The 22,542-nt window shown below is 37.7% G+C and overlaps 1 protein-coding gene across 2 annotated transcripts in view; it reads right to left on the bottom strand.

Annotated features, from left to right (window-relative positions):
• LOC109728736 overlaps window positions 1–22,542 on the bottom strand; it is a 63,756-nt gene that overhangs the window by 9,700 nt on the left and 31,514 nt on the right. The window contains exons 7-16 of one of the 2 annotated variants that reach the window (XM_020259242.1): window positions 21,905–22,528; window positions 21,764–21,835; window positions 19,613–20,026; window positions 19,315–19,498; window positions 19,002–19,230; window positions 18,526–18,906; window positions 15,817–15,933; window positions 10,507–10,780; window positions 709–822; window positions 539–622 (exon numbers count right to left, since the gene is read on the bottom strand). In XM_020259242.1, the coding sequence (XP_020114831.1) occupies window positions 539–622; window positions 709–822; window positions 10,507–10,780; window positions 15,817–15,933; window positions 18,526–18,906; window positions 19,002–19,230; window positions 19,315–19,498; window positions 19,613–20,026; window positions 21,764–21,835; window positions 21,905–22,528 (2,493 nt within the window). The remainder of the gene's footprint in view (window positions 1–538; window positions 623–708; window positions 823–10,506; window positions 10,781–15,816; window positions 15,934–18,525; window positions 18,907–19,001; window positions 19,231–19,314; window positions 19,499–19,612; window positions 20,027–21,763; window positions 21,836–21,904; window positions 22,529–22,542) is intronic. The other variant, XM_020259243.1, reaches the window with a different exon arrangement.

Genomic DNA, 22,542 nt, shown 5'->3' with positions numbered 1-22,542 from the left:
TACTTTATAATAGTGGACACAAACCATAATATAAGATTGGTAAAATAATAATGATGTGTTAAATTGAGACATGACCTGGCCAAGATAGGATGCAGTCCAAACTAAGTAAAATATCAGTGCCACCCGAAGTGGAAATGGAAACATATATAAGAATGGAATTATTGTAAAGCTAATAATTGTCAATACTACTAGGCAGTTTTGGAAGCAAATTTTCAGCAAAATAGTAAAAAAATTAATTCAATAGAAATTTTCAAAATTTTTCTGATTGGACCACAGATTTATCAGACACTAGAACAAGGTAATTAAACAAAAAGCTTCTTTAGAAGACAATATTCGCTGTGCACTTTCTTTGTTAGTTTCCTAGTGTGTCGCAATAATTGTTTTTAAAGCATTCCTCGAAATCGATACTGTCATCCCAGTGCAACTATAAGAGAAACTTGATAAATGTTAATATGGTTAGAACTATAAAGCAGTAGAAATATGATTCAGGTGCTTGATAATCCTTCAAGAAGTCCCTACAACGTAAGGACATGAGTACCTCCGATGTTGAAGGGATATTCACATGCATGTATTGATTTACATCATCAAGACTGTAGTTTCCCAATATTCGCTCCCCAGGCACCTAACAAACAACATACGAAAAATGTTTGTATACACAATGACAACTATGGCAATTTTTGTAAGAACGAAATAATCATTTTCGCATACCTCAATTATAAGACGATGAGGGTAGCAAGGCTCATCCCAAGCATATTGGCAAGATGTGTATGGATAAACTACTGTTTCAATAGATTCACACCTCTGTTGGTAAACCCGCAATCTCTATACCAAAATTAAAAATGCCATTTTAACTAGAAATACATCACGAATATGGAAGTACACAAGTACTAGATATGAAAATTATAACTACTTCAATAGTTCAATCAGAAGTTTAATCGCGCTATGTGCTACTTGCACAGGTGTGAATGTTTCAAGTTTTACAGAGAAACATAAGTGTTAGGATATATTTAGCATGCATATATTACATTACATGTATAACGAGACATATATGGTATATTCTATATATAGTATAAGTTAATATGGTAATGAAAGTTGCCATGTATACACCTCTTGTAATTTTATGTATATTCACATCAATGAAATCCAAAAGGGTCAAACTCTTTGGCCTATCTTTCATGGTATAAGAGCCAAGCCCTAACTCTAGGGTATAGCGATCCAGTGCCACCCTTCTCACTCGTCGGATCTCATCGGCATTGATCTTGCCTTTTCTTCTCTCATGATAATTTTCCTTACTGCCACAGTACCAGCACTACAGTAATTTCAGCACTACAATACTGATGCTACAGTAATTTCGGCCTATTTGTGATCTCTTTTTTGTCTCTCAATGATCTCCCCGCTTGTTTTTCTAGTGTTTTTGGTGCGGCTTATCTTGGGCTCTCGACTTCCCTATTGCTTCCTTGGTGTCGGTTGGCTCCTCTTGTGGTGGCAAATATATTTTCATCAACCTCTACTCTCCCAGTCATTAATATCAAAATCTTGTGTCGTTAAAACTCACTAAGTCCACATATTTAGTGTAGAAACAAGTTTTTCTTAATATTTTAGAGTGTTTTGATATTTTCTCACATGTGACTAGGACCACTATTATTCCTCCTCAAGTTATTGAAGCCGCTGATAAGAAAATAACTATGAATCCTAAATATTTAATCTAGACACAACTATACTGTCCTCGATTAATGCTTCTCTATCCCTTAGTATTCTGCAGATGGTCATATCCAGCTCACCTAAAACAGCTTGTGAAGCGTGGAAAGTCATGAGGCATACTTCCTTGACAAGGTAGCCTCTACGGTCTTTTCTCTAAAATCTAAGTTATGAAGTATCAAAAAGGGATCAATAGGGATGACTGACTATATGCAAAAAATCAAGTCAATAGGTGATGCCCTTCAAGCAATTGGTGAACCCAAGTCTGATCATAATTTGGCCATGACTGTTCTTCTAGGACTACCAGAGGACTATAAAGGCTTTGTAAGTGCTCTTAATACACACAAAACAAAAATCCAAGGTTTTAAGTGCCGCTACGTCTCGCGGCACGCTGTTGCGTGCCGCTCGAGACAAAGCGGCACGCACCAGCGTGCCGCCAGCACGTATCGGCTTGCCGCTGGTTTTTTTTTTTGGCTTTTTTTTTTGTTCTCTTGGATACGGACGCCCCCCTCCCTTCCCAGGCCATCTATATTGCATTTTTTTCACTTTTCTCTTATTTTTTTGACATTGTGATGCCTTTTTGTCAACTCTTTTTTTTTTTGCCTTTTCTTTTATTAAATTAAAAACTTATAATTTAACTTCTTACTTATCCGATCCATACCGCGGGGGGCGAAGCCCCCCGCACCCACGCGGGGGGCGAGCCCTCCGCTTCCACCACATACATCCATTTTTTCTTCACAAAAAATTTTGTCAAAATTTGTCGCACCGCAAAACTTTCGGTGAATCAGGGAAACAAAAATCGATTTTCTAAACAAATTTTGATCAATATATTTTTTTTAAAGAAAAAAAAATAAAGGTAGTTGCGGTACTATTCTGGTTGTTCTAGTCATTATATATTTCCTAATCGAATCAATATATAGAAACAAAAGAATAGTTGTACTTTTCAAATAAAAACAAAAGAATTTTAACTTCTATTCTACATCAGGTATAGTTGTACTTTATATACAAAATGATTACATGCATGTTAATTGATGAGTATAGTAAGCTATACATAGCAAATATTAATAATTATTTGTCTAAATCTTTCAAAATAACATTATAAAGCCTTATTGGAACAAAAAAAACTTAAATAAGTCCGTGCCAAAGCGTGCCAGTAGGAGGTCATGCGTATCCATCGGCACGCACGCGTACCACGTGTCGGCACGAAAGCGTGCCCGTGCCGTACCGTGCCAGGGAAAGAGCGGCACGCCCCCGTGCCACAGCACTTTAAACCTTGCAAAAATCTGTCTTCTAACACCTTCGCCCACTCCTTATGCAAGAAGAAACTGAAGTTCAACGTCGTACTATCTTGACGACACCACCTATAACTTCTCCTATTGATGGTGAAGCCTTCTATACAAATTGTGGTCAACACAACCATGGAGGTCGTGGGGGTAGATATCGTGGAGGCCGAGAACAACGTGGTAGACATAACTCTAATCCTAGCCGTGGATCTTATGGAGCATATCCACATCCTCAACCTAGCCATAACCAATTTAATCGACAGTCTACTGTCTCCCGATCTGGCACAGAGTGTCAGATCTGTGGTAAATTTCATCACTCTGGTCTTCAATGTATGCATTGTTTCAATCATTCCTTCATTGCAGATGATATCCCACAAACTTTCATTGCCATAAGCCTCCATGAGCCCAGTGAGGAGGTTTGGTATCCCGACACTAGAGCATCCAATCATATGACTGCTAATCCAGATATTCTCTTACCATCTAAACATTATACTGGGCAAGATAAGATTCTAGCTGGTAATGAAAATTTGCTGAATATTACTTAGACAAGTGAAACACATTTGAAAACTGCTTCCACTTCCTTTGTCTCAAGAATGTTCTTATTGTTCTTTCTATTCAACGAAATTTACTCTGTGTTCGTCAATTTTGCCATGATAACAAATCTCTTTTTGAATTTGACTCATCTAGCTTTGCTGTAAAGGACAAGGAAACAGGGAAGAAGCTTCACAGATGCCGTATTTCGAGCACTTCACTCTATCCAATTTCTTCTCGAGTTGCAATTATAGGGAATAAACAACTATTAGCTTGTGTTGCATCTAGGTTTAGTGGAGATATTTGGCATAGACGTTTAGGTCAGCCTAGTTTATCTGTTCCATCAAAGTTTGTTAAAGCAAATAATATTACTAATGGTAGTTCTGGAATAAATTTGTCTATTTGCAATGCATGTCACATAGGAAAACATGTCAAACTGTCTTTTACTGATTCTGACTCAAAATCTGCTTTTCCTTTTCAACTTGTTCATTCTGATATATGACAGTCTCTTGTTCCTTCGATTTTCTGGCTATAAGTATTATGTAATTTTTGTGAATGATTATTCTTGATATTTTTGGGTTTATCTTCTAAAATATAAACATGAGGTTTTTGAAAAATTTCAAGGCGATGGTTGAAATTTTATCGAAAAATTAAAACTTTTCAATATGACAATGGTACGGAGTATGTGAATGATAAATTTTCTACTTTATTTTTATAGAATGGGATTATTCATAGGTTTTCTTGTCCTCATACACCACAACAAAATGGTGCAGCAGAGAGGAAAAACATAGACATTTAACTAATATCATCCGAAATCTTCTTCAAGCTTCGATGCCCTTCGTTTTTGGGCCGATGCTCTTCAAATTGCTGTTTTCCTTGTCAATTGCACTCCTTCATTTACTGTTTTAAAAGGGAAATCACCATACGATATTTTGCATGATTGTGCTCTCTCTGACTTGCAACTTGTTAAGGTGTTTGGGTGTTTGTGTTATTCTGATCTACAGGATGTTGCTGATCATAAGCTCTCTCCCAAATCACTTCCTTGTGTATTCTTAGGACTGTCTGATAGACAGAAAGAGTTTCGCTGCCTATACCCGAGCACTGGAAAATATTTTATTTCTCGGCGTGTTACATTTTTTGAAACAGTATTTTCTTTTTCCTATCTTTCAAAATTTTCTAACTTTTTAGTGCCTGTGAATTCAAATTTTCAACTGCTTCAAAATTCTCTCTAATCCTCCTTTACTGGATAAGTCTCCGTCTCTTCTTGATGCCATCTCTGGCTTCAATTTCACGTGTTTCAGCACTACCGATGGTACTAGTGCTTCTTGCACTGATCACCTTCCTACGCCCGTTTCACCACCATTTGAGTACTTACCTCAATTTCCTACCAACTTGAACTCATATGAAAATGATACCTCTGCTGCTGGTCACCAAGAGCTCCGTGTCTATACCCGCCGACGCCTCTCCAAGACTACAACACCCAGTCCTCCTACCGAACTTGCTCCATCACCATCTGACCCTTCAGCCTCCACTTTATATAGATATTGCACCACCCATTTCGTCCTCTACCTTACCTAATTCACCTATAGCTCCACCTATCCCTTCTCGCATACACCCTATTCTCACTCGATCCATGACAAAGGATTTGACTGCATCTACCTCACTCTTGGCTTCTAAACAATCATTATTTCCTTACGAGCCCAACTCCTTTATTGAGGCTTTCCAAGATACAAATTGGCGTGCAGCTATGACCGAGGAGTTTCATGCTCTATTGGAAAATTCTACTTGGGACCTTGTTCCCTCTCCACCGTCAATCAATCTTATTGGCTACAAGTAGGTATACAAGGTCAAACAGAAGGCGGATGGTTCTCCTGAGCGTCTTAAAGCTCGACTGGTAACTCAGGGCTGCAAGCAACGACAGGATGTTGACTTTGATGAAACGTTTTCTCCAGTTGTGAAATCAACTACTATTTGTACTGTTCTTTCTGTTGCTTTCTCTTCTGGGTGGACACTTTGACAGCTTAATGTGAAGAATGCCTTTCATGGCTCTCTTTATGAAAAGTTCATGTGAAAAAACATTGTACATCATTCCTTTCCTAATCATGTCTGTCGACTCAAGAAGGCTATCTATGGACTCAAGCAAGTACCTCGGACTTAGTTTCAGCATTTTACCTCCTTTCTTTCGGAGATTGGTTTTATTAGCAGCACTACAGATCCCTCGATGTTCACTTGCCACTCACCTTCTGGGACTCATTCTTCTCCTATATGTTGATGATATTATCGTCACTAGGAGTTATTCTTCTCTGGTTGCGTCTCTTATCAGTGCTTTACAACTTGAGTTTGCGATAAAGGACTTCGGACCTTCACACTATTTTTTGGGCATTGAACTCAAGTGCTCCCCTTCTGGTCTTTTTATGACTCAATAGAAATATGCACATCAACTACTTGAGCATCACGGTTTTCTTGCTAATAAGCTGGTTTCTACTCTTCTTTCACCTGCCACTTCTCTCGTCTCATGAAAGGCAACCACTTGATGACCTCTACATCTTTCGTCAGATGGTTGGTGCATTACAATACCTTACTTTCACATGGTCGGATATCTCCTATGTTGTTAATATTGTTGCTCAGTATCTTCATGCACGTCGTGAGCCTCACATGCAAGTTGTCAAACGTCTGCTTCATTATATCCGAGGGATACTATCCTATGGCATTCCTATCTCCCGTTGCGACAATCCATCTCTCGTTGCTTTCCCTGATGCTAATTGGGTTGCTTGTCTAGATACGCGGCGGTCCACTTCCAGCTACTGTATCTTTCTTGGACCTAATCTTATCTCGTGGTTGGCAAAGAAGCAACCTACTATTTCCTGCTCTAGTTCTGAAGCGGAGTATCGCGTTGTGGCCTATGCGCTTGCTGAGACCGTTTAGATCTGACATCTCCTTCGTGATCTTGGAATCTCCCTCCAGCGGTCTATTTGAATCTATTGCGACAATCTTAGCACAACATATCTCGCTACAAATCTTGTCTTACATGCTCGTACGAAGCGCATTGAGCTTGATCATCATTTATGAAGGAGAAAGTTCACTAGGGTGACTTGGATTTGGTCCATATCTCTTCTGATAAGCAACTGGCTGACATCTTCACCAAGCCCTTGTCCACTTCCCATTTTTTAACCTTGCGAACCAATCTTCACATCTGTGCAAAGGATGCTCAGCTTGCGAGAGGATGTTAGGATATATTTAGCATACATATATTACATTACATGTATAACGAGATATATATGGTATATTCTATATATAGTGTAAGGTTATATGGTAATGAAGGTTGCCATGTATACACCTCTTGTAATTATATATTCACATCAACGAAACCCAAAAGGGTCAAGCTCTTTGGCCTATCGTTCAATAAGAAAACAGGAAAACTTAAGAAAGTAGTTATCAACTAAAAATTGGACAGCACTAAAAAAGGCTGAAATTTCTGGACTTCTTTGTCTAGTGAATAGAAGGAGTATCAAGTATCAACTACATATTGTAAGTTGGACATATCAAGCTCTAAGGTTTTTACGTACTTCTCTCAATCTCTTTGCTTGATCTTTGCACCAAGCGAAGAGAAAAAGAGAAAAAGGATAATACTGAGAAGCTTTCCTATTTACAAATAAGTACCCTACACTAGTCTATCCTAGCCAGCAAGCTCTGCTTCCTCTTCTCCATCACAGGTCGCCTCTCCCACTACCTCTCCTAAATCACCCTCACCGAGTGTAACGACCCAGTCCACTAGCAACAATAACTCGTTGGGCCCAAATACCGGCCCAAAATACTAAAGCGCAGTTATTATTACTAGTGTCTAAATCTCTTATATATCCAATCACATCCCCATTCCTATCCAATGTAGGATTATTAGGGTGTGACAGACTCCCTCCTTTAAGGCCCCGACGTTCTCGTCAGTCTAATCACACACACAACCCAAGATCACCAGGCGATGTGAGACTCGTCCTGCTAGTCTTGTCATCCAGACTCTGACATAGCCGGTCACCTTGTCATTCAAACTCCGGCATCGCCTATCACCTTATCTTTCAGACCCTAGCTCAGCCGAGACTCGCCACACATTTTCGGCTAGTGAACCGGCTCTGACACCAAATGTAACGACCCAATCCGCTAGCAACAATAACTCGTTAGGCTCAAACACCGGCCCAAAATGCTTAAGCGCAGTTATTATTACTAGTGTCTAAGTCTATTATATACCCAATCACATCCCCATTCCTATTCGATGTGAGATTATTAGGGTGCGACAGACAAAACTTCCAATTTGAAACAAGAGTTGCAGAAAAGCGTATAAAACTTTTTTTTTAGAAAACCTTGCCCGCGACATGCAAAAACCCGCCACATATACAGTTCATCCTATGTCCATGCGGACAAAATCTCCCTTGCGCATGCACGGCGTAGGAGCACAGGAAAATAAATTCCAAACCATAATCCAGAATCCACTAAACCACTATAATAGGAAAAACCCAAATGCAACTAAACTTAAATCACAATCACATAAATTCTTACATGATAGCAACAGAGTGAAGTAGGAGTAATCTGAGGCTAGGAATAGAAATCCACAGCACGAATTCTCTAGGCACTAACTACCACGCCCTCACACCGTGCCCCGACCCGCACTATAAGCAACACCTGTAAAAACAGTAGGGTGAGAAACATATAAATATGTTTCCCAGTGGGTGCAACCAGCCGACGAGGGCAAGGTTTCAAAAAAAAAAAAAAAATTGTACGCTTTTCCACAACTCTGTTTTCAAATTGGAAGAATTAGCTTTCCAAAAGTGCCCGGGGCGTAACACTGAGCCCTAAAAAGATTCCATTCTTCCCCATTCTTTTCCCCTACCATACCCACATTGAATTTGATCCATGAAGGAGACAATGAGGACGAAGTTTGGCAATGCGAATCTCTATAGTGGTGGCAGTTGCCTCTTACTTCCCACCTTATAATCAAGGATTTAAGTGCCGTGACACGGGGTTGTGCCGAAAACTTGCCGACACGTTGCATGCTGGTTCGTGCCGATGCATACCGGTCACAAAAAATATATATGTCCCGATACATAATTACATGAAATATTTATTTTCTTTAGCAACAAAATATTCTAACTGTTTATTATGTATCTTTATCAAATCTTTCGAATTTTATTGAAAAAATTACTTAATAATTTAAAGAATAGAGAGTTTTAAGCTATGACATCGGTACAGCCGTTGTATCGTGCTGATATCTTGTTGACACAATACAGCCCGTGCCGATAGGCACTTAAATCCTTGCTTATAATGCTATTCATGACAAATATTAAAAGATACTCATGCTAGTTTCAATTATACGTTTTCTAAATAGGAATAAGGCTATGGCAAAAAAGCATCCAGAAGCTTGCAAAGGTTATTTTGTTGTAAGAGAGTTGACACCGTTAAGGAATATTCCCAAATATTCTTCAAATGTGTGGTTCGTCCAACCTAGGGTCCGATTTTCATAATATAGAGGTTTTTTAGGGATTTTTATAAAAATAACAAGTTTTGAGAGACTTATCTACAGATTAGAAAGTTTGCAAGAATTGATATGCAAAACCCCCCCCAAAAAAAAGAGAATAAGTGAAAAAGAAGACAAACAAACACAGAATGAGTTAAATATTGTTTTGAATAATTTCTAGCTAAGCAAAATACTTAAGTACAATTAAGCTAACAATTAAAGCAGTTACAGACTTTTCAATATACATATTACTTGAGATACAATACTACCTCTAAGCTAGTAACTGTTTTACCCACAAAATTTTCATCAAATCATATGATGAATCCCAAAGTTACAGCTACTTTACCCACAGAATTTTCAACAAATCATAGGACGAACCAGGAATGTTTTAGAGCCCTATTTCCATCATATAGTTTGAATGAAATTTATTTAAAATAAGTCTATATTTTTCTGTGCACTCACATGTATATTAGTACTGCATTTAAGACTCATGCACGCATTACACTAGAAGGCATTGTGTTCCTGTAGACAAGCACTAGTAGACAAGCTTTGATAAGTAAAAAACTCATATTACAAATCGGTAAAAAAGATGAACTACAATTTATCATATTTTTATATCAGTGACACACTCTAATCTTTAACACAGACAATGTGAAGTCATACATGAGTTCTGAATCTTCTGATTGCTTTTAATTCTTGTTGCAAAATTAGATAACATTCAAGTGTATGTACCTGAAATTGATACCTACCATACTTGATACGCCAAGCAAAATCAGACAACATACAAAGTATGAACAGCAACAATAAGAACAAAAATGGTAACAAAAACATGAATCCTTGTCCAGCATTCAGCTGGATTATCCAACTCTAACAGCTAAGTGGCAGTATATCTTTTCCCATGGTTGTTTATCTCCAAGGCTCCTAGTATTTCCTTCCACCACTTCAACACTAAGGTGAATTGCAACTCTTTACTAGTTTAACAACTGACCTAGATGCTAAAGATAAATTGGGCCTTCACTATCTAAATTTATCTGAAAGGCCAAAGGACTTCCTCTACTAAAAGTTGGAAATAAGTAATCTATTGATCACAGCTCCATCCTTTATGTCATTCAACAAAGCAGTTGTTTGGAAACAAGTAATGTGGACGTTGTCGAGTGCTATCAACTTATACCAGAAAGCTTTATTGTGTCGGAAACTGTTACAATTAATAGAGGTGACCACTCACCAGGAAAACCTGCCTACAAGCCACAATTAGTAGATTAATGTTTGTTATCAGAGCTATAGTTTGGATCAGGTGTCCGGCCAGAAATTATCTTTCAGTTTTGGTTAATTTCTATGATTTAGATATAAATGCATTGATAAGGACAAATCATTTGACATTTCCCAAGAACGCCCCGATAAATCAGACACAAATCAGGAGAAATAATATTTCCATGAAGAGGAGAAAGCAGGAGCGAATTCCAAATTAAGCAATTCAAAAAGATTGATTACCTCCATGGAGAAATTGTCTATCCTGTATGGCATAAACCCAGTCTTATCATCGGACAATAGAATAAGTTGTGTAGTTGAATTACTATTAGTTCTCTTAAAAAGATTCTCATTGCTGATGCCCAAATCAGCATTTTGTACTTCAACTCGAACCATGTTTGATACGCCAGAGACATAGTTTCTCATTTTCACTTGAGTATCTCCTATTCTATCAGGAAGAAAGCTGCCTGACCATTGCCACCCTGGTTCATCAAATCGAATAGAAACAACCAACTCTCTGCAACAATCACAGAAAATGATAAAGTAAAACAAAAGAAGAACATGGAATCATAACTTGTAACTATAAAAGTTTGAAACACTTCAAATTTGATAGATAAGGATATAAGCAAATATTTCTCATATCCAGAAAACCTGATACAGCTTATGTGAACCCAAAAGATGTAATGAAACCACAATACAGAAAATCATTCTCTGAATTCCTACAAAGTAATTTATTATAATACCAGAAGACGGTCAGGAGTTATATTTTAGGAATACTAGACTAGAGTATTAAGCTTATCGTTACATCTTAACTACGTATTTCCAGAGATTAAGCTACATGTTTAGAGGTGATAGGCTTGATGTTAGAAGGCCAACTGCAACCTTGTAAAGAAATTGCAGACTTATTCGTCAACCACAAAATGTGGGCTCTAAATAAACCGCACTCAGGCACACTATATACATTCATTGCAAACTACATTCTTTCACATCATCAAAAACTAGAATGGTGTTAATAACAATAAGACAATATTTTCTCTTAAAAAACAAGACAATAAGACAATATTAGACTGTCAAAGATACTCTTCAAGACACGTAAACACTGAACTTAGAAGAGAACAACAGTTAACTACAGTTCCGACAATACCAAATAATATTCAAATTCCTTCGGTCCATTATATCAGGCTTATATCAAGATTGCCCTAAGATTATATCCATGATATTCTGACACCCGACAAAAACTTCTCAGCCTGCTTTCTACCCATTGTTAGATCTGTGACTTATAGAGCATCAAGAAAATTACAAAAGTTTGAATACGCATAAGTATCGTGAGTCATTGTCAACAATGGTTTTAGTTATTTGAAGTACTCATGCCTAGAAAGTTAGAATATATGCAAGCTCGTGTGAAGTATTCATGGCTAGAAGATTCATGATTAGAGCATATGAACGCTAACTTTTGTGATCTTGCCAATGTAATCCCTAACTGGATTTAATTTCTCGTCGAAAGGTGTAAGGAAGTGAATTCTCGAAATTCGAGGATTAGACTTCGCTAGAATCGACTAATTGTCGAGCGTGTAGGCTTCGGAAAGTCCGAAGGCGATTATAATGCATGAAGTGCATTAAGGAAAGGTCCACGAGAGCAGCAGTGCAAAAATCTGCACTGGAGCAGAATTGCTCTCGGGGACCGGTCCCTGACAGGGAGGGACCGGTCCCATCAGGCTGGGCTTGCGGGGGATTCTTGATGCGACCGGTCCCTGGCAGGGAAGGACCGGTCCCCGAACGTTAGCCCAGCGAGAATAGCCGAAATTTGGCTAAGTCCCGAAAATCCAACTCTCGGGAACCGGTCTCTCGGACGGGGACCGGTCTCTCAGGCAAGGGCCGGTTCCCGAACGCGAAATCCCTTTTGCCCGAGAAGGAAGGCTCTCGGGGACCGGTCTCCCCGAGCTGGGACCGGTCCCTCACTGCGAAATCAGCCCAGTAAAGGCTGTTTAATAAATGGAAAGTTGAGGGGCCTATTTGTAAAATGGCCTATATAAGAGGTAAGGGACCCCTCTCATTCTCTCATTTGCTCTCTAACCCTCTCACACTCTTTCCCTCTCTCTCTCTAGAAAGAAAAGGAGGAGAAGAAGAAGGAGAAGAAGAAGATGAAGGAAAAGAGGAAGAAGTGGAAGGAGAAGACCAAAAAGGAGAAAAAGATCATCTTCTTCCCTCTCTCCTTCAAGCTAGAGCAAGCTTGGAGCTTGATATAGAGGTAAGCTTCAAACCCATCCATAGTGGCTTTCTTGAGATTGGGTTTTATTGCTTAAACCCATCCATCCCGAGACATCGAAGCGTCGACCAAGGACTGTGAAATCGAGTTTTCTACCATCGCGGCATCACCAAGAGGTGGGTGGTCACCATCCTGAAGCAATCGGGCTCCCTTTTATGTCTTAGTATTTTGAGACCTTGCATCCTGTGTTCACATGCATTGTAGGATAATTGTGCATTGCCTTTCCTTATGCTTTCCTAGCTGATATCATATTATGCATTAGTTGCTGGATATAGGGGATTGATGAGGATTGGGTCGAGACTTGTAATCCTATGGTGCAGCGGTGAAAGAATGATGCAATAGTTGAAATAAAATAACGAGTGGCATCTAGTTGTTAATTAAACAGAGAACGAGTGGCATATGTCAGTCGTAGTGTATATAAAACCCATTGACTATGGTGATAGTAACCCTAGAGGACAGGATACCCTTGAGGTGGGAGAATTGGATCATACTCATTGTCTGTTCCCGACTTGTGGTGGTCGCTCCACACAAGTAGTGCGCTCCGGAGTCACTCACGAGGGATGGCCTATTTGGAGTCCCGTGGGATAGGGATGGACTATTTGGGGTCCCGAGAGATGGCCTATGTGGGGTCCCGCAGACAGTCTCGGATTCGTAGTATCGAGATGGCTATGTGAGTAGTAGGCGGATCCTTGAATGAGCCACGAGACTAATGAATAAGTAAATAGCCTTACTTCTTGGACATATGAAGAGCTAGTTGATTGAAGAGCTAGTTGATTATCTATTTTATTTTGTATGCATTTTTCGTATACATGATTCGGGCACAGTAGCGCAGTTTTACTATCTGTTTCCATAGCTTTCTTTATCTATCTATCTGTTTATCTACTCGTGCCCACTTGAACCTAGTGGGGAGACCGGCGGAGTCGGCGGCCAAACCCACTGGGAACTATGGAAGATAGTTCTCACCACACTTTATACAGGTCCGAGTTCGAGTGCCCCGGGCGAGCGTGAGGATCGCAGTAAGGGCCTCGCGCCCTAGTTGCATTAGCCGCCTACTTTTCTATACTAGCTCTACCCTGTATTTATGTTTGACAGTAGATGTTGTATAGGGTGAGGTTTGTGAGTGATTGTACATATGTTCTGGAAGAATGTAAAAGATGGAATTAAATGTATTAAGTTGAATGAATGTAATAGATAGAACTTTCTCTTTATTTACTTGTATGTCTCATACTTGTATCTTGCTCTTGCTTGGTTGGCACTGGTAGTGCTGTCCGTTCGGCGTCTGTTCGATGCGCCCGGACCGGACCAAATTGGTAGCGGTCTCGGGGCGTGACAAAAGGACTCTCTAAATGTATATAAAAACAAAATATATATTTTTCAGTAGACCTACAGTTATTTCCATATCTTTCCACATCTTATGCAATGATAGTCCAACTTTTTTCAAATCCTACCACATAAGAGCCAAATTAATTCATTCTCCACCCTGTTCGTGCCGGGCTTCTTTTCTTGTGGAACAGACCCTTTTGCATTCCCCCCTATCTTGCTTAAAAATTGCTATTTCTTCCAATTTTCATTGCTTCTCCCCTCTTCAGCTTTTAAAACCTCTCCACCAAGGATTAAAATGCCGCCCTGCGCTGTACGGCACGGGGCGGCACATACCGTGCCCCCTATATAAAGGCACGGTACAAGGGGGGTCTCACAAGAACCAACCACCCCACCCCCCCTTTCCGCGATACCCGCTGGGGTATCACGCAAGACAGCGTAATACCCCAACGAGTATTGTACGGCACATATCGTGCCGCTTCTTCTTTTTTTTTGGCTGTTGTGGGACTTTTTCCCCCTCTTTTTGCACACTTTCCACCCCCACCCCGCGGGGGACTCTGCTCCTTACCATCGGGGCCTATCGGCCCAAGCTTTCCACTTCCACCACAGTCATTCATTTTTTTCTTCACAAATTATTTTTTCAAAATTTATCGTACAGCGAAACTTTCGGCGAATCAGGATACAAAATCAAACTCGATAATCAAATTTCAAGACACATCTAATATAAAATTCTATTTTTGGAGTTAGAAAATTGAAAATACTGAGAAAATTAAAAGTTAAATTAAATCAATTGATACTTAAATTTATTTAATTTATTTGTTATATAATTTATTACTAAATTTTTATGAATAGATCTAACAAATTTTGATGATCCACCGCAACGATTTATGTAGAATTAAATAGTCATCTCTTTGTAAAGATGTAAATTTATATAATTAATATATTTTAATTTCTATTCTTTAGGTATAGTTGTACTTTACATATAAAAAAACTTACCAGTATGTTAATTGGTAAGTATAGTAAGTTATACATAGCCAATATTCATAATTATTTAACTAAACCTTTCAAAATAATATTATAAGAGTTTATTAGGACAAAAAAAAGTAAAATAGGCCTGTGCTAATAGGAGGCCATGCATATCCATCGGCACGCAAGCATGCCACATGTCGGCACGCAAGCGTGCCTGTCCCGCATCGTGCCAGGCAAACAGCGACACGCCCTCATGTCATTGCACTTTTATCCTTGCTCTCCACTACTAGGTTGTAAAACTGCTACCATACTAGTGCTAAAGATGAAATTTAGCCACTACTCATCTTCTACCGAGATTGGTAATGGAATCATTAAAACAAAAAAGTTTCAGATACTCAAAAGCAAAGATTTAAGTGCCGTGGCACTGGATCGTGTCGAAAACTTGCCGGCACGGGTACGACACAGTGCGTGTTAGGCCGTGTCGATACGTGCCCGTCACAAAAAAATACATGTGTGCCGACACATAATGGCATTAAATATTTATTTTCTTTAGCAACAAAATATTCTAATTGTTTATGTATCTTTATCAAATCTTTTCAACTTAATGAGAAAATTACTTACTAATTTAAAGAATAAAGGGTTTTGAACTATGCCATCGGCACAGAGGGTGTATCGTGGCCATATCTTGTTGGCATGATATGGTACGAATCAAAAAAACCAATTAAACTCTTTAGTTTTGCTTTCAGAGCCTCATTTTTGCCCGCCTCTTATCTGATTTCACTTTTGCTGCCCATCCAGCAAAGTTTCTTTATCTTCACTAAAATTAACTGATTTAAGGTTTGGATCCACATATTGGTCAAGCTAAATAGGATTAGCCTTTCTTTCAATGTAACCCTCTATTAGAAAAAAAAAATTTGTGGCCTTCCTAATTTACCTTATAAAATAGAAATTTCATGGCTCTTGAATAAACAAATTTCATAGAAGTCCATGAAAAATACCTTGTTGCATCAGGCCAGTGGAGGTGAGAATGTTTCCCAGCACCCAAACGATAAAAGTTGCTTGTTCCTTTTTGTCTGAAAAACAAGTCCTTGGTGCAAGCATTACAAATCACATATCTAAAAGAAAATTGATAAAGTAAAAAATAGGTTAGTAGAGCTATCAAGATAAAACAAAACAAATTCACATGTAAAATATATTAATGAGTGAAATATAAGCATCCTTCAAACCTATGTCAAACAAGTAGGGAATAGCATTCAGAGTTAATGTTTCTACTAGTATTAGCGTAAGCAATATTTTCAAGATGAAGCAACATTCTAGAACTTACACATGTATTTTCAACTAACTAGCACTATCTATAATGAGATAAATTTTTTACTTAATATCACACCCCCTCATAATTCTTACTTCTTAGCATGGCAGCAGGTACCGGACAAGAATCCATACAATTTAAACTTTTAAAGTGCCTCAAACAGCCTAGTAATTAAGTATAAGACAGAGCATAAATGCATTAACTGAACCATGTTAATGCAAATGTACTGATGCAGCTTCTGCCTGGCTGTCCATTACAGTTGTAAAAGCACATAACTGCACAGGAACCTTACAGCGAACTTAGTACATATATTCTTTTGAGAATTGTTTACAAAAGTATATTTGAAGTGCAAGAAGATCAAACGGGAAGTAGTTCACCCTAATATGAGCCTGCCAAACAAGCCACAAGCACTGTTAAGCTATTTTAACATTACTATATCATTAAAATACCAAGGTAGTCAAATAGTCCAGGCCATGCTGAGTCCTAAAACAAATTTTCTTCTAAAGTCTAAATTATTTAGACCTAAGCATGGTCCAGCCAGAAACAAACAGATAGTTCACAGCAAGAGTTAAAATGCGGTGGTACGGAAGCATGTCGATTGTTGCCTGACAAGGTACGCACAGGCACGCCAACGTGCCGACACGTGGCCTAGAGATACACATGAACTTCTAGTGGCACGTTTTGGTACGAACTTATTTTAGTTTGTTTAATCCCAGTAAACTCTTATAATGTTAGTTTGAAATAAGTAATTTTTTCTAATTTTATGATTCTTTTTTCAAAAATTTAAAATATTATATAATAGAAAATTATATTTTTTCTCAAATTTCATATGAAAATTTGCAAGATCCATATATTGATTCAATGAGCGATCATATGATGACTAGAGCAACAAGAATAGGACCGCAATTACATTGATAATATTTTTTATTTCTATTATTCTAAAAAATATTTAATTATATATTTCAAATTTGAAGAAAATATTTTTTCCAAAATTTTGAGAAAAATTGTGAGAATTGATTAACTTTTAAAATTCTTCTAATTGTATCTTTATTTTCTTGGAAAGTTAAAAAAATTATAAAATACAAAATTAGATAATCATTTTTTCTCAAAATTTTAACGAACATTTGCAAGAGATCGCATGATAATTAGATTAACTAAAATAGGACCACAATTGTTTTTTTGAATCTTTTAAAAATATTTGTAAAATATTTGACGAAAATTATTTTTAATTAAAATTTTTAAGAAAATTTGTTAGATCTATCCATAAAAATTTAGCAATAAATTATATGACAAATAAATTAAACAAATTTAAGTATCAATTGGTTTAATTAGTTTTTGATTTTATCAGCATTTTCAATCTTCTAAATCCAAAAATAGAATTTTCAAAGATAAAAATATTTTTGTTGAAAATCTCATATAAAATACTAGATCTATCCGAAATAATTAAATATTTGACCATTTAATAAATAAATCAAGTAGATCTATTTTCAACTTTTTGTAAACTACAAAAAAAAAAATTGCCTAATTTTATATTTCTTCAGAAAAGTAGCCTCACAAATTAGAAATATTCAAAATATATGAGCAAAAAGTTAAATTATAATTTTTTTTTAACTTACCTTATAAGTAGATCTTCAATTTGCTATTTCTTTGTCTTTTTTTGAAGATCAAAGCAATGAAAGAAGAAAACGAAGNAAAAAAAAAAAAAAAAAAAAAAAAAAAAGGAGGGTACCGGACTGTCTCGAGCGATACCCAAGAGGGTATCGCGGCTAGGGGAGTTCTGGAGAGCCCCCCGTACCATGCCCCCAAATTGGGGTCATAGTACATGCCGCCCCGTGCCGTACACTTCAAATCTTGGTTCACAGTTAGGATCGAGCTTGGGCTACATTATGGGCTAGCTTGGTTCCAGCCACAATCATGTTCGGGCCATTTATTAAACTCTCCCCGCCTCACAATGCTCAAGTTCGATTAGTTTCAGGCCAATAGACAAAGCATAACAGAAAACCTAAGCCTGCGAAGATAATATGAGGCCATGAACTCACTTGTCCCAAAGCAGTCCAGCCGTTTTGCACCCATAAGATTGAAAATAATGCAAAAGAAAAACCAATATTATGATGCAAGAATGCTTGGTTGCATCCTAATTGAATTTCCTCAGTTTAGCACATATAAAATGTTGCAACACATTGAAGGTCCAATTGATCTGCTCAGCGAAGAGCCTTTGGCACATAAATAATAGATCTCTATATGCAACAAGTTTCTCGTGAATTCACATATTTAATACTGCAGTTATTATCATGGATGATAACAAATAAAATGCTCTTCGGAGTGCTACATTTAAGTGAAATATCATTCTACAAATGTTGGAATATCTGTCTTATGTATTACAGGGGGAGAAAAATACCTTGGCTGAAAAGTAATCACCCTCGTCCTCCCAGTGAGTTCTCCAGAAACAGTTATTACTGTTGCAGAAATTAAATATGCACCAGAATTACACGGTTGAGGAACGACAATGCTAGTTGAACCACTTGCAGGGACAAGGGTAAATGGACTTGACCAAGCTGCGCTCTGAGAATTCACAGTGCTGCTCTGACTTCGAGCTGCACTAAGCTTAACGATAAATTCAGTAGCAGCAAGATGGCCAGGAGGAGAATACATTTGTGGCTTAGGCTCTCTGTTGCTTCCCTCAGTCTCACGTGCTCCATCAATTCGTACCTTTCTTGATGAATAAGATGCACCAGATAGATCTAGATCATTTATTCGTTTGAATTTAGATGGGAAGTACCTGTTCAAAAAAGTAGTAAGTTCTGAGCAGAGGTATTGTAAAAATGTTTATAATAGATCTATCTAATAAGATGAGGACATGGGTTAGATTCTAACTCAGAGGGCAGAAGAGCAAGGCCCTGTTTTCCAACCAAACAGCTTTCATTCCCAGCTAAACTATAGCTGGGAGGAATAATAAGGGCATGTCCATTCCTTTCATGGTTACTTTCTGTGATGGTAAGTAGCAGACCTGTGCAATTGTATAACAAGAAGGGAACAGAAAGGCATAATTCTCGCGCACCACAGTATGCATCCATTGCTTTCTCTAGAGTAACACTTATAGAACCTATAGCAAATAATCATATATTTGTCTTTTAGCCTACATATCTGGCAGTCTTACACACCAACAATATTAAGATAAAGCACTTACAGGAGGCGTCAGAATGAAATATAAGTGTTTCTGTTAAGGAAAATTTTAAGCCATTCATCTTAGCGATAGCAGAAAATGATTCTGCACGAGGGAACTTCGATACAGTAGGCTTGTATCCTTGAATGTGGAAGGTAATTCCAAGGTCATATGTTGAATCAACAAGAAAAATAGAAGCAGTATCTACCTGCAAAACCGAAATAGGATGTAATAAAAAATAAATAAATAAATAAATACTACTATATATAACTTATTGCAAAAGCTATACAAAATAAAAATCATGCACAAGCATAAAGCTAACCTCCGAAAGGGAAACAAAATGTGGAACTCCACAGCCATCTATTGTCAAGGATAAGCTTGCAGGAAGATAATTTTTAATCAACAAAGGAGTAGTCAGCTTCACTTGGCGTATGTAATGTTTCTTACTCAATTTCTTCTCAAAGATCTGTGGATATTTTTGGTAACTAACAGATGAAGGCAGGCTATAATCTTGAATCGATATGCAACAACGAAATGGATCACTAGCAGGATGAGAAGGATAGCAAACGAATGATCTCATGAATCCAAGCCTATTTTCCTGTGACAGCATACTTGATAGCGAATGTGCTTCACTCCACAAGTAGCTGGTGCCAACTGGATGCCATCTTATTCTACCAGCCTCAGACAAATGCAGAGGCAGCGGAATCTGTTGACCTGGTAGTAGAGGTCCCAATATCTGAAAAAGCAAAGAACCTGGTTTCATGTCTTTCATTCTTAAAAAGAGACTAAGAGAGGATTAGTTAGAAGGAAATTGATTCTCAAAGAAGATTAACAAGATGATTATCTGACAAGTAAATTAAGCCGGTAAAATCTTATAGGATTAATAGCAGACTTGAGTAATACAATCTCACTTTCAGTAAAGCAGGACTAAAGCTAAAGAAAGAAACAAAACGACAAAGTTTTTTTAGTTAGAACATTTGCACTACTTAGCCAAGATTCAGCAATGATTTTTGCCCATGCTAAATCACTTTTAGGCCCGAAGCAGAAAGGCGGCATTCGGGTGGCAGACTTTTCTAGATGGAGTTGCTGAGAATCGGGCCTCTCCCAACTTCCCATAAAAAGTCAACCGGGAAGTTAATTATCTTGTCTGTGGGAAGTTAAGAGTATCCTTCTGAATAATTTCCATCATAAAACTTTCACCAAACCCTTCGTTTTCTTTCCATCCCATCGTTTCTCTTACCTCTCATTCTCCTTGTTTGGTCAAACAAGAATTTGTGGAAGGTATTTAGATTTGACTTCTTTTTGAAGAAAACCCTAGAAAAACACACAATTTACTATTTATTTTAAGACTAATGCGAAGAATGTTACTATCAAAGGTTGTAAATAGCGAATAGCGGGCACATAACGTTTGGAGGATCTCATAGCAAAAAGCGCATAGTGCGTGCCATAGCAAGCACTGTGAACCCATAGCGGGTTTCATAAAAACAAACTTATGTGTTTATGTTCGTTATAAAAAATACATATAGTTTTGAAGAAAAGACAACTAATCATTTCTTTTTTTTAGTATTGAAAGCCTATACATATTTAATGTCATTTTCTATTAAGATTAACTTTAAAATATTATGATTTAGCAAACCAAAAAGGCATAAAATTCGAAAATCTAAAATCCATTAACAATCTAAACAATTTGTAAATGGATGTCAAAAAGGATATCTTAGATAAATGATTAAAATCTTATTTATCAGGAAGGCATTCTTCTTCTCCTTCACTAGAAGTATTCTGGTTATCCACTTGAGAACCCGACCAAATTAGATGTTCAACCCGTTTACGCTTTTTTAAGTTTTGGGCTCATACCACCCGCTTTCCGACTGCTTTATAGCAGCCGCTTTAGGGGACCCTAAGCCACTAAGGCGGCTGCTATGAACCCAATCCGCTAAATTTGGCTTTAAAGATTATGGCGTAACACTAGCACATAAAATCCGCTATAGCAGCCGCTATAGCGGGCATAGCGGCCGCCATTTAAAACACTAGTTACTGTTGTCTAAGTACAACTACTAATATTTTCAATCTTGACCTACAAGTTGGGTTTCTTATATAAAGAACCATCACACGTTCCCTCACAACTTTACTCTTCATGACATATATATTCTAATAGGTGATATGATATTGTATTTATTTACAAAAATTAGGTTATGGCTTCAGCTTTGTCTATACATAAAACATCCTGGATTTCGCTATTTCTCCACGACTGTATACTACCACGTAGCAAAATAGATTCAGGGTGACAAAAAGAAAAGAAAATAGTTTTGTAAATTTATAAGTTGGACCGAGAGATACGGAGATTATTTCTTCGTTGCTCTCTTAGCATTAGCAATTAAAAATTCTTCCCAAACCAAAGGTAGGAATCATAATAACAAATTTATAAGTTTCATGTATTTAAATGAATAAGCCACAAATGGAGTCATGAGTCTACCTTAGAAGAAACACCAAATGGTATGTCAAAACGCAACTCCAAGGGCATTGATGTTGCATTAAAAAGTATAACCTGAAAAATAGTCCGCTTGTAGTAAAGTAAAATCTACGAAATCATTATATGCATTCAAATAACACATACCGTTGAGTACACACGTATCATCTTGCTATAGTTCTGCATTGAAACTTCAAGTACCACAGGGACAATTAAGTCGTTGCCCTGGCCTCTTTCGTACCTACCCTCAGTCTTTCGATTATATGACAAGGCATCATCTTCTCTCTCTATTTCAGTATTGGAGGGTTGGCTACATCTTGAAAAATTAACTTCAAAGTAATTTACACCCACAAAGTCCATTGATATAGGTTTCGAACGTTCAGAAGTTCCATCAAATTGAATGGATATCAAATGATGTGCCACAGAATTCATCCTTTTCTCAATAAGCTGTTCAGAAGAATGAGCAGATCTATGTTGGAAGAAAAATTCATCAAGAGTTTCTTCAACATAAATCGGTAGGGAGCATCCTGGTGCCACAGAGTTTTCATCTATAACTGAGAAGCTGTCGATATCATCTGTATTCACAGACCCATGAAACACATGGAATGTCAATGGTAAGGATGTATCATTACAGAGAATATAGGGGGCGTATCTTCGGGTTTGTATGTCATCACTGTTTCCAAGTCCCATACTATGCTGATCTTCATGTAGTGCACCTCCATCAATTGGGTTCAAAGAGTCGGTCATAATCTGATTGAGTCTGAAGATAGCCTGTGAAAGATCAC

The sequence above is a fragment of the Ananas comosus genome, linkage group 24 (genome assembly GCF_001540865.1).
Source record: "Ananas comosus cultivar F153 linkage group 24, ASM154086v1, whole genome shotgun sequence".
Classification (NCBI taxonomy): Eukaryota; Viridiplantae; Streptophyta; class Magnoliopsida; order Poales; family Bromeliaceae; genus Ananas; species Ananas comosus.
Note: the sequence above shows the minus strand (reverse complement) of the source record. Positions and strands in the feature narration are given on the sequence as shown.